At 40.4% G+C, this 22,586-nt stretch overlaps 1 protein-coding gene across 1 annotated transcript in view; it reads right to left on the reverse strand.

Annotated features, from left to right (window-relative positions):
- The window catches only part of SYN3 (synapsin III), a 194,549-nt gene that overhangs the window by 34,912 nt on the left and 137,051 nt on the right, over positions 1-22,586 (reverse strand). Inside the window, exon 6 of the mRNA XM_081957073.1 lies at positions 13,012-13,074. Within this exon, the coding sequence (XP_081813199.1) occupies positions 13,012-13,074 (63 nt within the window). The remainder of the gene's footprint in view (positions 1-13,011; positions 13,075-22,586) is intronic.

Raw genomic sequence — 22,586 nt, forward strand, 5'->3', positions numbered from 1 at the left:
TGCAATAATTATACTATTGACTGCATTGCTATTAACTGTCAATATTATAAAACTGGATGCTCTTCTATCATTAAACTTAAACGTGTAAATAAAATAATTGCATTTCTCTTCCTGATTAAACAAATACATCTCCTGATTTTTATTTTTATTTTATTTTTCTCAGTGTTTGAGACTGTGATCTTGTTGGAACCAACTTACCAACTTGCATTGTGCAATAAACATGATTTTTTTAAAAAAACAGAAATAAAAAAGCATAGTAAGCTGCATTTGGATAGAAAAATAGACACCTTAGTGCCACTAAGCTTGATGCTATGAAGCTGCTTGCTGCATCTAACTTTATTTTTAAAATATTTACAGTAAATTTAAAAGCAAAATTCTGGCGTCTCATTTTGCAGCCCCAAATGCATTCTTACAAAATAAAAGAGGACTTCATGTGGAAATGGACTAACCCATCCCAAAAAGACAGAGCTGAAATGGCAGAATATCTAGCAGTCCAAAGGACCAACTTCACCATGTAGTCTTCTAGTAAATGGGTATCTTATGACCATTTGGATTCAAGCTGGCAACTTCTTGGGCTAGCATAGGGGTGCCAAACCCATGGCCCGCATCCAATGCATTACACACTGGCCACGTCCACCCCCAGTTTAGCAAAAGGGGGGGGGGAAATCATGATATGTCACATGACTACAAATTGATCCTGCGAGTTTGACACTCCTGGGCTAGAAAGTTAAGCAGGATTGGTCAAATCTGTGAGTGAAGGACCACAAAAAACACCTCAAGAAAACTGTCAATGTGGTCAACAGAAGTTGTACTTAAGTGGACAGCATCATTATTTTTTATGTCAGTTACACAATTTGAATTCCAAAGTTATTGTTGGAGTACTGCAGCCCATTTAATAAGTTGATAAATGACTTTAAAGAGGCGGGTTGCTGTTGACATCATCTCAGGGCAGAGATGACTCTAGACCAGGGGTGTCAAAATTGGGGTGTCACAGAGGTGTCATGTGACATATCGGGACTTTCCCCCCCTTCGCTAAACCAAGAAGGGGTGGGGCCAGCACATGATGCATCTGGTCCGCGAGCCGCAAGTTTGACACCCCTGCTCTAGAGTCATCTACAGGTTCTAGGAAAGATTAGTTGGAAATCAAACTTTATTTGTGTCAAAACTTTGATTCAATTTTCTTTCTTCTAGAATGCTGATCCCCTTGTTCCCCCTTTAAGTTTACTTATTATTGGTAGTCCAAATAAATACAAAATGGAAAAGAGTGGCATGCTTGACTGTAGTTTGATTCCTTCATCTCAGTGAAAACTATTTGTGCAGATGCAAATGTATAGTCTAAATCAGGGGTGTCCAAACTTGGGAACTTTAAGACTTGTGGACTTCAACTGTTGAAGTCCACAAGTCTTAAAGTTCCCAAGTTTGGACACCCCTGGTCTAAATCTATTAACATAAAATCATTCGACATTCTGAGTGGGTTTTTTTCCCCTGTGATTGTTAAAGCAGGGTGACAATATATTTTGTTATCAGTCAAGGATGTAAACTATTAATCCTGAAACTGGGGGCCTCCAACTGGGTTGGGATTTTAACTTCCAGAATTCTAAATGCTGGCATGTATCATGGAAGTCTGAATTCATCTGCAAATCATCAGATTGAGGAAGGAAGATAAAACCTGAAGTCCATTTATCTATCTACAGTAATATAGAGTTAAAAAAAAACTTGCTGCATTTACACATAACTTTCTTGGCAAGACAAAAACAGTTGGAAACAGAGTATCACACCTCAGGAATTCTTTAATTTGGATTACTGCACTCAGTAGGATGTTGACTTGGTTTCCTGGCCTAAATGACCCTTCCCAATGTATGGATTTTTATGAAAAGATCAGGGATGGAAATTATTATGCAGCCTAGAAGCTCTCTGATTACTCTTTCCAATTTTGCTATTTCGGAGTATTACGTCACAATGATTGGAACTTAGCTAATCTAAACCTCTGAAACTTCCAGTAAGGGCAGACTCTCATGGTTTCTCTTTTTTTGGAAAGATAGGAGCCATGGTGGTGCAGTGGTTAGAATGCAGTATTGCAGGCTAATTCTGCTGCCTGACAGCAGCTTGATCCTGATCGGCTCAAGGTTGACTCAGCTTTCCATCCTTCCAAGATGGGAAAATGAAGGCCCAGATTGTTGAGGGCAATAATCTGAGATTTTGTAAAGAGGGCTATAAAGCATTATGAAGCGGTATGTAAGTGTTAGATCTGGGCAACGAGAGAACAGACTGCGGACACGAAGTGACTTAACAGCTCTTTATTAGTAGTAGTAGTGATCCAGCTTGCTCTGTGGTCGGAGGGTTCCCCTTTTATAGGGATCGGGTATGCCCCTCGACCAATCAGAACGATACCTGTTTCCCGCTGTAGCAGCGGACCAGAGAGGAGACTTGCCCCGATATATGCTAATATCTAACAGTAAGTAAATATTATTGCTATTGGCATTTGACCAGATTGCAATGTTATAACCACGGGGTAAGCATCTTGCTTCTAAATACTATGTGAACATAGTCCTGTCTCACACAATGGCCAAATAAGAAGAGTGTGTGAAAAAGCAGAACCCGTATACTCTCTTGATTACAGACTTCTTAGCTTTGAAATGTCTCTATGTGTGTGTGCATGCATGTGGGAGCGTGCTTTTTTCAAGCCTATGCTTGAGAATAGGAGTGATTGCTTATGGTTTAAATTTGATCCTCCAACTTTATTAATGGGTGGCATTTTTGCCAAATAAAAGCCAAATACTGTTAGGAATACTATCTAATAATCCAGGATGTTGGGATTAAAAGGATTACAAATTTCATGTCCAGAAAATGTTAAAATATTTATTTATTTATTTATTTATTTATTTATTTATTTATTTATTTATTTATTTATTTATTTATTTATTTATTTATTTATTTATTTATTTATTTATTTATTTATTTATTTGATTTCTAGACCGCCCCCTCTCCCTGAAGGGACTCGGGGCGGTGTACAGGTACCAGATTAAAAACCATACAAATAATCATAAATATAGTTAAAATCGGATTAAACTTTAAACCCCTGTACAAATTTGTAAAAATTAAAAACTTAGCCTAAGACCAACCCGTGAAATTTAAAAATACAGACTGAGGTGGGAGAGCTGGAATTAAGCCAAGCCGGCTAGATTAAACAGGTGGGTTTTGAGCTTCTGGCGGAAGGAGCGGAGGTCCGTGGTTGTTCTAATATCAGGGGGAAGGTCATTCCAGAGGGTCGGGCCCATCACAGAGAAGGCCCTTCCCCTGAGCGTCGCCCGCTGGCACAGCCTAGTGGATGGCACCCGGAGGAGTCCCTCTCTGTGTGAGCGAATCGGCCGAAGGGATGTGTGGGGCAGGATACAATCCCGCAAATAACTAGGCCCTGTGCCATGGAGCGCTTTGAAGATGATAATCAGCACCTTGAAACGCACCCGAAAAGCTACAGGTAGCCAGTGCAGCCCACGCAGGAGAGGTGTTACGCGGGAGTATCTAAAATATTATGTTATCTCTACTTGAATATTTCTTTGAACTTTTCCCTATATTTTTCAGCCAAATGATCCTAAGAGCAATTAATGTTCAAACAAACAAACAAAGGAACAAAGGAAATGAATGGTCTCACTATGCCATTTGCAACTTCCTGTATCTGTTTTGTTTTAAGCAGATATCAGCATCCAAATAAAAATATTCTGTCCTGATCTGCTGAGGTCCAAATAGATACAAGCATAATTGTATCTGATCCTTGTCTGCTGAGGGGTCAGTTATGTTTGCAGGAAATCAGTTTGTGCACAGTATGTTTTTTTCCCTTTATACAACCGCACACAAAAGAAGTAACTGCAGAGAAACGTTGCAGATTTGAGGAAAATATACATATTGTACTTCTTACATCTCACATCTTCAATAAGTTTGAGGAGTTCAGGAAAAGCATTGGGGCACCACAACGTTGTAGGTACCCAGGAACCCTCAGCATTTTATCATTATACAGGTAGTCCTCAACTTAGGACCACAATTGAATCCAAAATTTAAGTCGTTAAGTGAGAAATTTGTTAAGTGAATTTTGCCCCATTTTACAACGGTTCTTTGCCAAATTTGTTAAACGAATCACTGCAGTTGTTAAATTAGTAACTTGTTTGTAAGTGAATCTGGCTTCCCCATTGACTTTGTCGAAAGGTCGCGCAAGGAGATCACATGATCCAGGGACACGGCAACTGTCATAAATATGGACCAGTTGCCAAGCATCCAGATTTTGATCATGTGACCATGGGGATGCTGCAACAATTGTAAGTGTGAAAAATGGTCATGTCACTTTTTTCAGTGCCATTGTAACTTTGGTGGTCACTCAAAGGACTACCTGTATATACCCATTTAATTCCTCACTCAGTTCATAGATTGCTTGCCTTCTAACTAACAGGCAAGGCAAGGCTGAATCCAGACAGCTTGGTAGATCTGCTGGCTAAAGGAGCCAAAGCTGACCTAAGTTTGACTGTTGCACACAATGTGCCTTATTTCACACACACAAGTGTGCTCTGCACTGCTGACTCTATCTCCATAGCGTGCTTCAGAATAAGGAATAGCACACCATAACATAGCACAGCATAGCATAGCATAGAACTGGAACGGACCTTGGAGGTCTTCTAGTCCAGCCCACCATTCAAGCAGGAGAACCTGTACCATTTCAGTTAAGTGGCTGTCTAGCTTCTTCTTAGAAACCTCCAGTGATGGAGCGCCCATGATTTCTGAGGGGAAGCCATTCCACTGGTTAATTGTCCTCACTATTACGTAGGACGTTTCTTCTTAATTCCAGGTTGCTTCTCTCTTTGATTAATTTCTGACCATTGTTTCTTGTCCTGCCCTCTGGTGCTTTGTAAAATAATTTGACCCCCTCTTTTTTTGTGGCAGCTCCTCAAATTCTGGCATACTATTATCATGTTACTCCTAATTCTTCTTTCCTTTAGACTAGCCAAACCCAAATCCTGCAGCCGTTCTTCATGTGTTTTAGTCTCTCGGCCTTTGATCATCTTAGTTGCTCTTCTCTGAACTTTTTCCAAGGTCTCAACATATTATGTTAGAATATTAGAATGTTATTGGCAGTTGGTGTCTGAGTTCCACCTGATGTTAGCTGCCTCAGGCAAAGACTTTGACAATTCACAGACTGGCTGCTTTTTAATTTTTTATTATTATTTTAAAAAATAGAAAAATATTTTTTGGTAATCAACAGCGTGACCCACAGGGTCCATTGGCTGATTTGTCAACATGCCAACTACAGGTACTTGTGTAATGTGTAGGCAATTGCTGATGAACAGTGCATGAAGGGTGGGATATCTTTGTGCTGAAATGAGGAGCTTGGATAGAAGTGCCCATATTTCAGAGCTGGGAAAGGAACATTCAGTAGAGGCCAAAAGCTGACTTTAAAACTGAGTATTAAAAAACTACTGAAAAAAAAAATCAAGGCAGAAGACAATGCAAGATCAGCTCTTTCTGTGGCTCAGGAAATTAAGTTCATATGTTGCTCATGGCTTTATTTCCCAGGTCACTGTCAATGTTTCCCCCTTCAATTCCACTAACTTTTTTTTGGAAGGGGAAAACTTAATTAGGTTATAAATGAAAAGTGAAAGTATCTGGACTAAAGATGTATACTTTGGCTCCTTTCAAATAGGAGGAAATGGAAATTTAAAGAGTGGCTTTGTTTCCATGGAACACACACTGCAGGTTTTTTTTAACCTCATAAGTCTTAGGTTACATGTTCAATTTTGGGTTCTCCTAATTTGGTATTCAATAAACACATTTCTGAACTTAGTGTTACACACTGTATTTTGGGTTGGAACCACTAATTTGATCGATTTTTTTTTTCTTTCTCCGAATATAAGCAGCTCTGTATTAAGATAGATCAGTGTTTCTCAAACTTGGCGACTTTAAGTCCTGTGGACTTCAACTCCCAGAATTCCCCAGCCAGCTATGCTGGCTGGGGAATTCTGGGAGTTGAAGTCCACAGGACTTAAAGTCGCCAAGTTTGAGAAACACTGAGATAGATCTTTAGGTTTGAACAATTTAGTGAGTTTTATAGATAAGAGTTAGCAAATCTTCAGTAAACTAAGCAAAGAGTTTGCTTCCATCCATAAAAGGAAAGGTGTGGTTTGACAAAAAGGAAACAGCTTTTGGCCAGTGATCAGACTCGTATATTAGTAAAGCTGTATAGAATTTTTATTTATTTAATTGCACAAAGGGAACTCGGACTACAGGTATAAGTAATCTAATTAATTTTAATACAATTATAAGAGAAAGAGAGACAGAAGGAGTTGCAATATGCTGGACATTGGTGTGAATATTCAATAATGGCTAAGAAGTCTGAATTAACTATTGTTTTTCTGTTGAAGATATGTGAATGTACAGTATGTGTCTTTAAATGTTTTGAGATTTAAATATGAGATTCTAGGAATATTTAGCTTGGAATAACAGAATAACAGAGTTGGAAAGGACCTTGGAGGTCTTTTCTGGAGCATATTTTGATTTGCATTATTTTGAAGTTCTTTTCAAGAATATATATTTCATATACACAGACATACACATATGCACATAGCTAAAAAGGGTGGAAAGCTTAAATATCGCTTACATTTTTTCTTGAAATAACACAAGCATTAGCTCAGTGTGATATGCGTTCTACTAATTTCTCATTTCAACTTTCCAAGAGCTTCCATTTAGAAACCAAATACTTAATTATTTTGCAAAGAAGTCATGCCAAGAAACAAACTATAAATCTTCTTACACAAAGAATTTTAAAACTCAATTACAATGCTTTAGTTATTTCCATCTACAAGCGGTTTATTCTGAACAATCCATATTGCTAATAATTTCTAGAGACTGACATTGTGACACAATGTCTTTATTTTCAGAAAAAAGATTTAATAATTGAGCTCATTATTTGAGCTCAATTTACAGCAAAGAGTGCAGCTGCTAAAATGAATTTGTGTGAATGGAACGCTTAACCTGTGTTACACCTGAACTTATTTGCCCTCCTTTAAAGAAAATATTTGCCTGTTGTCAGGTAAAGACTTTTACTCTTTTCCTTTTGAAAGCAGTTTTTCATACTTCAGAATCACTTATTTCTAGCTTTGGAAAAAGCATGATGATGATGAAAAAACTTTCTCCTCTAAAAGACTATGTTTAAACAAGACATTAATGATCCTCCTTATTTTTGGTTACCTGTAAAAAAACAAACAACCCAAATCCCCAAAGCATGAAAATACTCCACCCTAAATAATTCAAATAGTAACTACAAACAACTAAGTGTTGGTCCATGAATTGCCTTAAATAGGTATTTTAAAAACGAGAAAGAAATATGACTAACAGGAATATGAAGAAATCTCTTTATTTGATCTAATTTTAAAGTTAAAGTTACAAAAATACACATTACCCATAAATAGGAAATGTACTTTCCCTTCAATATAAAACTGGCACGACACTGTTCCATGATCTGGTCAAAGAAAGGTGAAGACTCTATTTGAAGGAATGTGGTATGGTTGGGAGCCCAGTTACTATATAACTGGCATGTATTTTCACAATGAATGTTTTAAGTTTCATATAGATATGGAGAAATTTGGAGACATATGCTGTCCTCTCATTTGGTCAGTAATAGCAACAGCACTAGCAATAGCACTTAGACTTATATACCGCTTTACCACTGTAAAGCGGTATATAAGTCTAAGTGGTATTTTACAACCCCCTCTAAGCCCCCTCTAAGCAATTTACAGAGTCAGCATAATGCCTCCAACAATTTTGGGTCCTCATCAGAGGTAGGTTGCTCCCAGTTCAGCCTGGTTCAGCCGAACTGGTAGTGGCGGTGGTGGGAAGCTCTGCCCACCCACCTGGACACTTCTGCACATGCGTGAGCATGAGAAAACTGGTAGTAAACCAGTAGTAAATCGGTTATCAACCCACCACTCATTTTATCTACCCCAGAAATATAGAAGGATGAGTCAACCTTGATCCTGGGGAGATTTGAACTGTCAAATTGCAGTCAGCTGGCAGTCAGCAGAAGAAGTCTGCAATACTGCACTCTAACCACTGCTCCACTGTGGCTCATAATAGGTCTAGAGAGCAACTTTGCAACATTTTTTTGTGTGCGCTGAACCAGCAGTAATGCCAGCAGCAACCCACCCTTGAGTTGTGACCCATGATTCCTTGTTGGAAACAACCATCTGATCTTGGAGTCTTGCATGATGTTTGTGTCTGTGTGGCTACCTTGACCTGGAACTTTTGTTAAATAAAATCCATTCAGATAAGTTTCTTTCAGAGAGTCTGTTTTGGCTTGCAGTCCTTGTCTGCTGGTATATTTTGGCCTTAACTAAACAGCTAATAAATGAATATATAATTGGAATTTGAATTGGGATACCTGAGGGATTTCAATGTACAACCTGGCTAGTATTACATAAATATGGAGTGGGGACAAGTTAACATTCAAAAGATACATTCTTAAGAACATGTAGCTTTTGTTATTAATTTAGCTTTTGTTTTCAATCTGTTTATACCTTTTGAGATTTCTTGGTTTACATATAATTAATGTCGTTCAGCTCATCAATATAATTCAGATTGCAAAGGTGGGCTGGTTGAAGAATTTTGATGCTGGTGTGAAATAAAAATGCTCCATTCAAATGACACCATTTATGTTGTTATGAGTTGGAGGGTGGGTCACATTATGTCACCAACAATCCTTTTGTTGTATTTTGTATTTTATTTCATGGAAAAAGGCAAAGAGAGTGAGAATAGGAACAATGATAACTGTGACAAATAACAGCAAATATGTAATTGGGAAAATATGTATTGGGGAATTAGAAAGTAACCCTGCAAGCTACATTATGAGAAATATTTAGTCCCATGCGTTGTATCCCTTCTTAAAATATTTTTCTTTGAAAAATTTGCCACCTCAGTAATTCTTGTCCATAATTCTATAAATTGAACAATCAGTTTGGGTATTCTCTGACAGTATTAGAGGAGTTTCATTGTGTGGGTAGTTTGTTTCCAGTTTCTGATGTCCAGAAAAAGTATATACACATCTTCCAACAAAATGAATACCCATACAACTTTATCAAAAAGTACCTGGCCATTCAACTCACTACTGCACAATCAACACAAGCCATGAAAAGACTATTACTGCCATACACCAAAAATATATCAAACAACCTAAAGACTATTGTAATCTGCAAGCCCTCCAAAACATTTTAAGTAAACCAAAGACCAATTCGGACAAATACTCAAGCAGTAAACCAGTGGTGTCCAAACTTGGCAACTTTAAGACTTGTGGAGCAGAGCTGGCTGGGAATTCTGGGAGTTGAAGTCCACAAGTCTTAAAGTTGCCAAGTTTGGACACCCGTGCAGTAAACAATAACCTAATCAAGGAAATACTAAGGAGAAAAGAACACCCCTAGTAACACTGAGAGGACAAGCTACAATATATAAAAAGCAAATTCCACACCTTTTTAGCACTGAAAATGTTACTTAGTCTGGTAACAAATTGTTTGCAAGAAAACAGCCAAGTTCAGAGAGCACTATGGACTCTACAAGCTTTGTTTGCCAGGGGGAGAAATTAAGGCAGAGAACTGAATTTTCTTCCTACAACAAATCTAATAGTAATAGGATTCTCCTAAAAATCTGATGGGGAAAAGTGCTAATGCTGTAAAGCTTCATCTTATTTCAGTCTTTCTCCCTCTCCTTCTGTAAATAAACTTTATACCACAGAAATGTTGAAAACCTCAATGAATCCTTTCAGAAAATCTTACCATTAAGAAGCGAAGTATATAAACATAAACATAACTGAAGATAATGAAAATTTACTTCTGAGAATTTTGATCCCACAACCAAACTAGTAAAGAAAATCTTCTGCTGGGGTCACTGAAGTTGAGCCCCCCCAATATGATTTCACATTGGCCAGATTAGTTTATATAAAATCAAAGTCAAAGACCAGTTATTTTCTGTGCACATTTCTGGATTGAGTATAGCTAAATTGCAACATTAGATCCAGGAAAGGCAATTATCTTAAATTACTTTACATGGGATTACTGTAGAGGCTTTTGCATGGGTGAAGATAACAAATGGATTTGCCAAGGATTGAGCTGACCTCTTAAAATGTGGCATCCAATTAAAAGAAAGCATTGTAATTACTGGCTTCATTTTAATATAAAATGAAATAGAATACATCAGAATGGCAATATATTTTTGGCTTCTGTAGAACTCCAAGGTTTGCACAGCAGGGAATCTTGGCTATGACAGCCAAACACAGGAACTTATCTGATTTCTAATTTGCTCTGAACTCCTGATCTGTTGGCAGGTAGATTTGAAGTTCCTTCCTGCTGGTTCAATCAATCGTTGGCATTAGATAAAGTAAATATGCATTGCATTAACAAATCATCTCTCTCTCTCTCTGCCCTTCAGTCAAAAAAATTACCATAGAAGGGGACATTATAGAAGAAATTTTGAACTAGATTGAAGAAGATTTGGGCAATTTCATGCTCAAAACCAATATATCAACCCTAGAAGATGGAATTGCTTAATCAATCAATTGATGTGATGACATATGGATGTGAAATTTGGACAATGCAGAAGTTTAAAGTTGCATAGTTGAAAACATGAAATGGCAAATGCTGAACATAGCATAAAGTGACAAAAAATATAAGTATACACAGGTGAAACTTGAAAAATTAGAATATCGTGCAAAAGTTCATTTATTTCAGTAATGCAGCTTAAAAGGTGAAAGTAATATATGACATAAGACTCATTACATGCAAAGCAAGATAGTTAAAGCCGTGATTTGTCATAATTGTGATGATTATGGCGTACATCTCATGAAAACCCCAAATCCACCATCTCAGAAAATTAGAATATTACATGCAATCAATAAAACAAGGATTGTACATAGAACAATATCGGACCTCTGAAAAGTATAAGCATGCATATGTACTCAGTACTTGGTTTGGGCCCCTTTTGCAGCAATTATTGCTTCAATGCGGCGTGGCATGGAAGCTATTAGCCTGTGGCACTGCTGAAGTGATATGGAAGATCAGGATGCTTCAATAGCAGCATTCAGCTCTTCTGCATTGTTCGGTCTCATGTCTCTCATCTTTCTCTTGGCAATGCCCCATAGGTTCTCTATGGGGTTCAGGTCAGGCGAGTTTGCTGGCCAATCAAGCACAGTAATCCCACAGTCATTGAACCAGGTTTTGGTGTTTTGGGCAGTGTGGGCATCTGGAAAATGAAGTCAGCATCCCCATAAAGCTCGTCTGCAGAAGAAAGCATGAAGTGCTCCAAAATCTCCTGGTAGACGGCTGCGTTGACCCTGGTCTTAATGAAGCACAGTGGTCCAAAGTCCTGTTGCTCAGTAGTCCAAAGTCCTCTTTTCTGATGAGAGCAACTTTTGCATTTCATTTGGAAACCAAGGACCCAGAGTAAGGAGGAAGAATGGAGAGGCCAATCAAGCACAGTAATCCCACAGTGATTGAACCAGTTTTTGATGCTTTTGGCAAAAGTTGCTCTCATCAGAAAAGAGGACTGTGTATTCTCTCCCCAGGCTCCAGAGGCTTTATAGGAGCCTGGGGAGGATGAAAACAGCCTCTCCCCCGGGCCCTCCAGAGGTTTCAGGAGCTTCCCTGAAGTCACTTCTGGTTTGTCCATTGGGCCGTTTTTAGTCCTCCATAGCCTTCAGGGAAGCCACCAGAAGGCCCCTGAAGGCTCTGGAGGGCTTAAACCGACTGTACGAGCAAACCGGAAGTGACTTCCAGTTTGCTCGTAGGGTCATTTTTTGTCCTCTGGAGCCTTCAGGGAAGCCTCCAGAAGGCCCCTGAAGGCTCCGGAGGGCTTAAACCGGCCCTACAAGCAAACTAGAAGTCCGTTCCTAAACTTCTGGCTTGCCCATAGGGCCGTTTTTTGTGCTCCGGAAGATCCTGAAGCCTCTGGAGGGCCTCCGTGTGTGTGTGTGTGGAGGCTGTTTTCGCCCTCCCCAGGCTCCTATAAAGCCTATGGAGCCTGGGGAGGGCGAAAAATGGCCTCAAAAAAGGCTAAAGTCAGTTGGCCAGTGTGCGCATGCACGTTGGCCAGCTGACAGGGCAATGCCTCGTGTGCCCTGACAAATGCCTCCATGTGCCACCTGTGGCACATGTGCCATAGGTTCCCCATCCTGGTGTCCTAGCATGTGTTGTATGATCCAAGGCTATTGTGATTTCCTCAAATATCATGATTATGCAAGACCCACATAAGCCAGGTAATTAACTGTTTCTCAGATTAGTTTAGTTCTTCCTTACAAGGTTGTTGCCAAGCAGAGAAAGTGCTTGTTAGACTGAAGAGGTCTCAACTTTCTCCTTACAAATGAATTGCCACTTAAGTTCAAATTCAAGTTCTTATTTGCCTTGGAACAAAGAAGATGCTGATATAAAAATAGAATTCCGGGAAAAATGACTTTATTGGGCAGAAAAACCAAGTCATAGCATCTTTTGTAGCGTCTGAGAATTATTCTAACTAATAATAAGATACTGTTATTTTCAATGGCAATGGATATCCTAGGATTTATTTTTGCTTTATTTTATTAAAACTGAATGCACACAGACATATGTGCAAGAAAAGGGGGGGAGAAGCAGGAATATTTTGCCATGTTGCTGTTAAAGGCTCTGCAATTAAAAATTCTGCTTATACAATGAAAGACAGAACCCAGCTTTCCTATGAAACAATTATCCCTCATACGTTTCCAGTTTTGTGAATTTACCATGGAAGAAAATATATTTGCCCTCCTCATATTATATTTCCTGTAACCGTTTTTTACTTCAATATCCTGCACGCTAGATAATAGCCATCTGTTTCTTTCATATGGTCTGGCCAACACGATCAATATATGGACTTACCTCTTTTAAGGAAGGGCTGAAACAAAGATTTTAGAAGTTTGACTTATTGGACTGAAGAGATTCTGCATATTCATGTGAGAATGTCTATGCACGTCCTTACCTTTCCCATTCCTGCATGAGCATGTCCCAGCTTGATGACCATTGGAAAAACTGGAGTTGTGAGCTGAAAACAGAAGGAAATCGTTATCAAAGTGGAACATGAAAGCCTGTTTCAATGTTGTGATTTCAGTCTGGATGTATTCAACAGAAACATTTGGTTATCATATGATCAAAAGTAAATATGTCTGACAGTCTTATGGAGAATGAAGCTTTCAACAAGCACTTCCCAACAACTTTTGTCAATATCTTCTGGAGAACAAAGCCTAGATATGTGGCAGATGCACATGAGTGCACATGAATGGCTTTTTAATTTTTTTTCCACAGAATTCTTCAGATGTGCAGACTTTTTAAGCAGCTGCCAAACACACTGCTCAGATATTGGTGGAAGTTATTTGGGGATTTAAAAATATGTTACATTTGCAATCACCAACTGTTGTGTGCAAGTCTCCCAACTTCTATTTGAACCATTGTATTTATTTGTTGTTAAATTTGGTATGCCGCCCTTCAAAAGCAGATTGTTCCAGGAGACTTCATAACAAATTAAAATTGCAAAATAAAAATGTAAGAACAGTTTGCACTAATGTAAAACATATTCACTTAAATAAGCTTTAACAGCATTTTTGAAATTAGCACATTATTTTATTCAGAGCATACAAATTAAAGATGTATTTTTAACTTGCTTAAATGCAATAAAAGGGGATATGTGCTGGGAAAAGACAAAACAAAGTTAGAGGACTATCTCTGAAAGAGTTGTTTTGGAGAGCCATTGAAGTCACAAGGAAAGGCTCCAATATCAAGGCTCTAAAGGTCTTAGTGTACATGTAAGAACTTAGTGAAAATAATATATTTATGGACTGTATGTATTTATCCAACCAATGCATATGGTCAGCCATCTGTTAAAAAAAACTTCAGTAATGAACAAAATAAGAAAAAGAGAAACCAAATAAAATACCATCAAGGCACAATCAGGTACACCTGTACTAGAGATTCTCCCCCCCCCCAATGAACATCCTGGATTAAATGGGGGAAAGCCAGATCCTTGTGAAAGGCTAATAGAGTTGGGACTGTTTGTGTTTGGGGAAAGAAGCTATTCCACAGGGCAGGTAATATTACAGAAAAGGAACATTTCCTGAGACTTGCCAGGCGACAATGTTTCATTGAAGGTACCTGGACTAGGCCCATTCTGCCAAATCTGATGGGATGGTGAATACCACTGGGGATTAATTGGGTCCCATGCCATGAAGGCTTTAAAGGTGACAGCCATCAATTGGAATTGTATCTGGAAGCTCACTGGCAGCCAGTGCAGTTCTCATAGCAGTGGTGTTATATTGATGTACTGCAGTGAAGCTTTCAGATCAGAGGTGGTATTCTGCCAGTTCGCACCGGTTTGGGCAAACCAGTAGTGGTGATGGCGCGAGGCTCCGCCTACCCACCCATACATCATCACTGACCTTCTGTGCATGCACAGAAGGTACTGCTCCAGTGGTGGATTGCAGGCGATACACCCTGGTATGGGCGTACCGGTGCCTGCTGGGAGCACCGGGTACCATTCTGGTATGGGCTCTGGAGGGTCCACCCGCCTGCCCAAGCTCCTTACGTGTATTTGAGCTCTTCAGCGCTTCTGCGCGCACACACAGAGCGTACGGTACTTGCGATGCTCTGCTGAGCAGCTGGAGCGTCGCGGAGGCATCGCAGAGGTAAGGACGCAGGCACGTGCTTTGCGTATGTGCGCACATGCTACACACATGTGTTTGGGGGATGCCGAGTTCCATTGTACCGTACCGGTTGCAACAGGAATTGGAATCCACCACTGTACTGTGCATGCCCAGATGCACGCACTCCCACTACCGAACTGGTAGTGAAGATAAGAGGATTTCATGCCTGTTCCAGATGCTCTTCAAGAGCAGCCTCACACTGAACATGTTGCGATGATTTAAAGGGAGCGGGGTGAGGGTTGACTAAAGCATGAGTGATTGTGATTAGTGCCTCCTGATCTTCAAATGGGCACAACTGGTACACTGGGAATTAATGTAAAGCTCTCCTGGCCATGGTTGTCACCTGCTCCTTGAACAGAAACTATGCATCCAAGAGAACCCCAGGTTTCAGATATTGTAGTTTGTACCTGTGAAAGTCTTTATAAGTTAATACCACCCCTGTGAACTAGGATCAGAGATGAACAGGAAAGTTCTTATAAAACTAGCTTAATATGTTTATAATGCTTATTTCTACTCAGTAGAATATCAATGACTACTTCAGCTTCAACCACAACAATAGATGCAAACTTAAAGGTTAAACTGCTCTGAACTCAACTGCAGCAACAGAGTGGTCAATGCCTGGAATGCTCTACCTGACTCTGTGGTTTCTTCCCCAAACCCCCAAAACTTTAACTTTAGACTGTCTTCTGTGGACCTCACCCTATTCCTAAGAGGTCTGTAAGGAGTGTGCATAAGCGCATCAACGTGCCTACCGTCTGTCCTACCAACCAACCCCATTTATTTGTATCCATTTCACGTATTCATAATCTTGTATATACTTATATCTATTATCTTATACATGCTTGACAAACCAAACAAATAAAAAATAACATAAATATTAACTGAAGTATGTTGATAACTTTCAAGGGCAGCCCCACATGTAAATACTTTAAAGCAGGGGTCCCCAAACTTGGCAACTTTAAGACTTGTGGACTTCAACTCCCAGAATTCTCCAGCCAGCATCTTAGTGTTGCCAAGATGGAAGACTTGTGCTTTAAATTAAATTAAATGTGTTGTTGCTAGGACACTAATTACTGTACAAGGTTATCTCTGTCTGAAAAGAACGATAACAGGCAGATCAGTGTACTGTGGTAAAAGGCACTCTGTGTCACAGTAGGCCTCTAATGACCATGAAAGCTCTAGAAAATCTCCAAGCTATAAACGTAATTATTTAGAGGCCTGCAGCCAATTCCAGAACATGCTGAATGCCACTCTGCTGGACAGATAAGCCTTCCACTAACTGTATTCCTGGCTCATTTGGACTCAGCTGCAGTTTGTTGGCCCTCACCCAGTCCATAATGTTGATTCAACATTTTCACTGCCAGTGCTAAATCTGATGAAAAGAGGCAGAGTTGGATGTCACATGCATATTGATGATGCTTTATTCTAAATCTTAATGTGATCTCATGCAAAGGCTTCATATACATGATAAATAGTCTCAGGAATAAAACAGAACCTTGGAATCTTTTTTGTAGCCTGTGGAGGGTCTTTTCCTCCTTTGTAAGATGATTAGTTTTGGGTTTCATGGTAGTTCTCACTTTCTGTAACACTTTAGCCTAAGAAATATGAGCAACACCAGCCAACCTTGTTTTTAGCAAAAGTTAATAACAGTCCTGTTCTAGCAAGCTTTTGGCCTATAACCTGTTGGGAGAATGATAATAGATGACTGACATTGTTATTTTGGATCATTTCGTTTGTATTGCATTGTATGCTGCCTAGTTAAGGGACATGGTGGCTCAGTGGCGAACACGCTGAGCTTGTCAATTGAAAGGTCAGCAGTTTGGCGGTTTGAATCCCTAGCACCACATAATGGCATGACTCCCGTTACTTGTCCCAGCTTCTGCCAACCTAGCAGTTTAAAAGTATGTAAAAATGCAAGTAGAAAAATAGGAACCACCTTTGGTGTGTAGTCATGCTGGCCACATGACAACGGAGACGTCTTCAGACAGCACTGACTCTTCGGCTTTGAAACGGAGATGAGCACTGCCCCCTAGAGTCAGGAACGACTAGCACATATGTGTGAGGGGAACCTTTACATTTACTTTATGCTGCATAGAGCCCATAGTCTGTAAGGACTGGAGCAGCATATACATATTTTTTACAAAAATGAGTAAGATTGGAGCTGCTAAAATTCCATCCTCTATCCTCCTGAATCTTTTTTTTCCCTTTGAAGTTGACCGCCATGATGGGAAAAGTATAGATAACAAAACCTAGTACTTTAGATTCATCGAACAGGATGATGCAAATTATGTTTAGTTTTAAAAACCAATAAAATATATTATTCCTGTTCAATCACCAGTTTTCTCTTTAAAGAGAAACCTGTTTAAGGTTTAAATATAGAATGGAGAATGTTATCTCCATCTGTGACAATTCTATATATAAGAAATTATTCTTCACTGAGGCTCTCTGTTCCATTATGTTGATTAGTAAGAAAGGTTGCAAGGTGGCAAACGTCCAATATCTCACTTTATTCTTGAAATTAAGAGTACCTCATACTGCAAAGTTCCAAATTCCCATAATTATGAAGACCACATGTTAAGTTCCCAAAGAATTGTGACCATATGTCACAGTTCTTTGGGAAGGTGAGAGAGCAAGGTTATCATAGCCATGGCCAGGGCCAGGACATGTTCTCCCCAGCAATATTGCCACTACCTCTCTTGCTTGATATAGCTTTGGAATGGGAAACATGGCTTTGCATCCAGACAGACTAAACTGTGCAGTGGTCGCACATGTAGCCCACGCTAAGGAAATATCAGAGGTAGGGCCAAGTTGTGATCATTTACTCCCATCACTAACATCAATGCTGACAGTTTTTTCCTAGTTCAAAGTCAGAACGGCATTGAAAACACTTACCACTGTTGCAGCATCCCATTGTCATATTATCAAAATTCAGAGCAGAGGTGGTTTCTGACATTTTGCCCTGGATTGGGAAAACAGTAGTGGTGGTGGCAGGAGGCTCTGCCCACCCACCTGGATTGCGCATGCACAGGGCAAACTGGTAGTAAGATAAATTGAAACCCACTGCTGATTCAGATAGTTGGCATAGTTGCTGTCCCAGGGTCATGTGATCAAATTTGTGAACTTCTCACAAGCAAAGTCGATGGGGAAACCAGATTCATTTAACAACTGTGTTGCTAAGTTAACCGCTGCAGAGATTCACTTAACAACTATGGCAAGAAAGGTCATAAAATGGGGTAAACTTAACAAATTTCTCACTTAGCAATAGGAATTTGGGGATCAATTGTAGTTGTACATCGAGGACTACTTGTTTTTGCATATTCAAGAAACATTATTATTTTAATTTCATTTTCATGTGCCTTCTCATTACACACAACACATTAAAGCAGAAATACATGTAGCTTAGAAGGACACTAAATGTCTGTTTAAGCGCCACTCCTCAATCTAAAGAAAAGATTAGTCATATGTCATGCAACTAAAAAGAAAGCATTTAAAAGCATAATGAATTTCACCAATAAATGTATGAATCGGGTACTGATTGAGACTCCCTGAGGAAGCATTCCATAAGGCATCATCATTAAAACACTCTTATTTTTAGTAGTCAACCGTCTCACTTGAACTGTGAACTTCCAGTCATAGTGTCAACCTTGCCAAGTAAACCAGTCAAGAAACATGATTACAATGGTTAAATCTACTTTATTATAAGGCTACATTGACAGATCTTGCAAGTTGGAAGGTATGAATTTCCCACACTCCAGTTTAAAGGCTTGCTCGATTATCTCAGGCCCTTCCTTTGTTTCTCTGACCATTAAGGGACTGCAGCCTCTTGTCTTATTGTTTCCCATGCAACATGTCTTTTTCCCTTTCCTCAAGGTCATCCATGCATTCTGTGATGATCTGGGACAAGGCACAGTGGCCACACAGTCAATTGATAGTTCAAAATACCTGTTTATTGCTCCAACGTTCCCTCAAATGCTCCCCCATTTATGACCAGTCCTAGAGCAAAGTGTTCCCTCCCGCCCTCCCTCCCTCCCTCCCCCCCCTCTCTCTCTCTCTCACACACACACACACACACTTCCAGCAGCTTCTGCTGCAAGTAGTCCAGCAAAATGCTGTTAGTTCAATGACTTCAAAGCAAGAAGTCTAGCGGGGCAAGGGAATAAGGCAACGAGTCCAGGAAACAAGGAATAAGGCAATTAGTCCAGGAAGCAAGGAATAAGGCAAGAAGTCCAGCAAACTCCAAATGTCATAAACGGCACACAAAGCTCCACAAATTCAGCATTTGTTCCCGAAAAAATGCCCCTCCCTACAGCATTTCCTTAAGTCTCAGTCCCCAAGTGTGCCTTGTGAAGAGGGGTGGGGCACTCTCCTCCTGAGTCATTGGGTCAGTCTGTGCTGTTCCTGCCTCCTCTTCACTCTGTGTGCTCAGGGATCAGGAGTGGGAGGACCTTGCTCATTGCCTGTGCTCCGTTCTCTTCATCTCCACTGCTTGTCCTCTCTTGGTTATCCTGCCCCTCTTCCTCCCTGCTGGCAGGCTGTCCCAAGCCTGAGTGGCCAGGTGCTGCCTCATCCTGCTCTTCTCCACCTTCCTCTGACGCCAATGAGGCCACCCCCTCAACCACCGTCGGGCCCAGCTGTAGCTCATCTTCTCTGCGGATTCAGGCTCCGACCGGGTCATGACACATTCCATTACACTTAGAAAGTTACTTTTGCTCCCCCTATTTATCCTTTCAAACACTCCCCTCCCTGACTTTCCCTTTTCCTCTTTCCATTCTTAGTGCTATGTACTTCTCTAGGGGATTTCTGAGAAGCTGGAATGAGGACCAGCAACCTTTCCTATGGACAATTCTTTTGCACTGCTGGATGAAACAAAATATGCTTCAAGGCTCCCCAAAATAATCTTATGGTCCTTATGGGTGAAGATTGGTATAATCCAGTTCCCATGTATATTCACTTGTAGGTAATTCTTGTTGCAATCAGTAATTCTACTGCAAAATAAATGTGGTAGGATTTTCACTTTAATGATGTGCTTGTGCTACATGCATGAAAGGCATAACAGCCTCCAGAGTGAAGCTGAGACCCAAGCCGGCTATTTTTATAACCCCAGTCACAGTTCTCGTGGGAAGGTGTTGAATATAATTAAGAAAGGATATGGCAAGAGTTTAACTAGAACAAACATGTTTGTACTGAAACCTTGTATAAAATAAACCATGGAACTCCAGAGTATTTGTTTAGTTAAGATTTGTTTTCTTATGAGAAACAGGAAAACAAACAGGATAATGTTATTTGAATTTACAAAGTCCCCTCTACTGATCATAGAAACAGAGGCTGGTAGAATTATGGAATAGGAAATGACATTGTCACACTAGAGACAAATGAACTATTCACCGTAAGTAAAGCAACAGGGTGAACTCTCCAAATCTTAGTTGCACAAAGCATTGGTCATTTGAATGTTTGCTGGGTTTTTTTTTGTTATTCCTATTTTCCCAATACAGCTAGGGGTTAGCTGAAATAGTTTCCTGCCTGCAACAAAATCTAGTTGGAGGACTGGCCAAAATTACCCATACAGCAGGGGTGTCAAACTCAAGGACCGAGGCCCAGATCTGGTCTGTCGGGTGCTTAGATCTGGCCTGCATGGCTGCCCTGGAAACAGCAAAGAACCAGCCTACAGTGCCTCTGCCAGAGAAAACAGAGCTTGTGAGGTCTGCACGCAGCCTTCCCAAGCTCCATTTTCACTGGTAGATGCTTGCAGAAGGCAGTTGCAGCCGAAAACGGAGTTTGGGAGCCTGTTATCGCTGGCAGAGTGCTCAGGCCATCACAGGCACCCCCAACATGAGTGAGAGCATGCTGGCCACACCCACCCTGGCCACTCCCACCCCAGCCCCCCAAGATGAAACACAATCCTGATGCGGCCCTCAATGAAATCGAGTTTGGCCCCCCTGCCATACTGTGTTCATACAGAAGACAATTGGATTGACAATGGAACTTGCATTGGCACTGAATTAGATAGCTCCATCTCTGAAAAGGCTGTAGATACGAGACCTGCTATTGTAACATCCCGTTTATGCTGGTTAAACCTGATGCCTGATGAAGACAGAACTTAAGGTTTTACCAAAGTGGGCTCCAATGCCTTCTGTAGCATTTCAGATATCTGCACCTCATAAATGCCACTTGAAACAGAGTGATTTGCTCTTGCTGCAGATTAAGATCAGTCTAAAAGATGGGGCAATAAAGTGACAGCTGTTCTCATTTAGGCTAGCACTTTCTGGAGCCCATCTTTCTCTTCTATACACAAGCGATCACAGATTTGTATAAAGTCGATATGTGCTTATTTCTATATAGAGATGTATATTCAGGAATATTTACTATAGTCATAGCAATAAAACAAAGCATCTCTGCACAGGGGTCCAGGATTTATTTCCCGTGCTAGTTCAAGCTGCGGTCCTGTTGCAGCTTGAACATGTACTGTAAATGGACAATTTTAAAGGTCTGGGTCTTTGCTTTCATGGTCCTTAATTTTTAAAGTTGACCTCAACTGGAGAGCCAGAAAATTGTTTTTTTTTTTCCTTTGTAAAATAAGACCTGTGTCAGGCCTGTAGTTATGTTCCTTTTAGGATCTTTGGCCTGCCACATTTTCTATTATTTTCCTATGCTGTTTCATTAGTGTAGTAGTTGGGAGGGGGGAATAGAAAGGAGTAGAATTGTGGAATGTGTTGTTGTGATTCTTTCTAGAAGCTCAAGGTCATCTTTTGTCTCGGCACCTCGACACCTGACCGGAAGCAGAGAGGTATAGATGCCAGCATGGAAGATGAAGATTGGACCATGTGATGGATTATGGGTGTGGGGATAGGATCATGAATTTTCAACTGGGTGGAATCCCAGGAAGCAAATCAGATTTGGGATTGCATAGCACAATGCCAACATGTCTGTCTTATTAAATTGGAGTTTTAAGTATAACTCTGCCTTGGACTTTGATTTAATTCTGCATGATATTTGGAACTCTGACAACATGACTATTTTCATTTCATAGAAGAAATCAGAAGAGTTTTCACAAGCAGCATTTCTGTTTGTTGGATTTATTCCCAAACTGAGTCTTTTAGGAAAAGAATAACAAAGAACCCCTATCTCCAATCTTTTATTTTTTAATACTTCACACAATGTTTCTGCAAAACAAAAACTCCCACCTTCTTTGTCAATCTGAAAATTGGTATTGGCATTGGCATTCTCTATCATAGATCTTACAATCAGTCTTCCATCCTTCTGAGGTGGGTAAAATGAGGACCCAGATTGTTGGGGAAAATATGCTGACTCTAAACTGCTTAGAGAGGGCTTTAAAAGCACTGTGAAGAGGTATATAAGTCTAAGTGCTATTGCTATTTAGGTGTGCTTATAACAGACACTCTGCAAAATGTGTAAACCAGGGGTGTCCAAACTTGGGAACTTTAAGACTTCTGGACTTCAACTCCCAGAATTCCCCAGCCAGCCAGTCCACAAGTCTTAAAGTTCCCAAGTTTGGATACTCCTGGTCAGTGACGTGCGGTGAGCTTTACGGCTGGTGAGGCTGGTGACGTCATAAGCGTGAGCCGCGGTCCCCTTCATGTTGACTCAGGAAGGAGGGGAATGGGACCACATCAGTCTCCCTCCTGCGCACGTCCCATTCCCCGCCTTCCTAGTCAACATGAAGGGGACCGCGGCTCACGCTCCATAGTCCCCTTCATGTTGACTTAGGAAGGCGGGGAATGGGACGTGCGCAGGAGGGAGGCTGAGGCTAGAGGAGCCTCCTGCACACGTGGTCCTATTCCCTTCCTTCCTGACTCCTGAGTCAACATGAAGGGGACCATGGAGCGCTCCCATTCCCGACCAC

The sequence above is a fragment of the Natrix helvetica genome (genome assembly GCF_964273705.1).
Source record: "Natrix helvetica genome assembly, chromosome: 6".
NCBI classification, from domain to species: Eukaryota; Metazoa; Chordata; class Lepidosauria; order Squamata; family Natricidae; genus Natrix; species Natrix helvetica.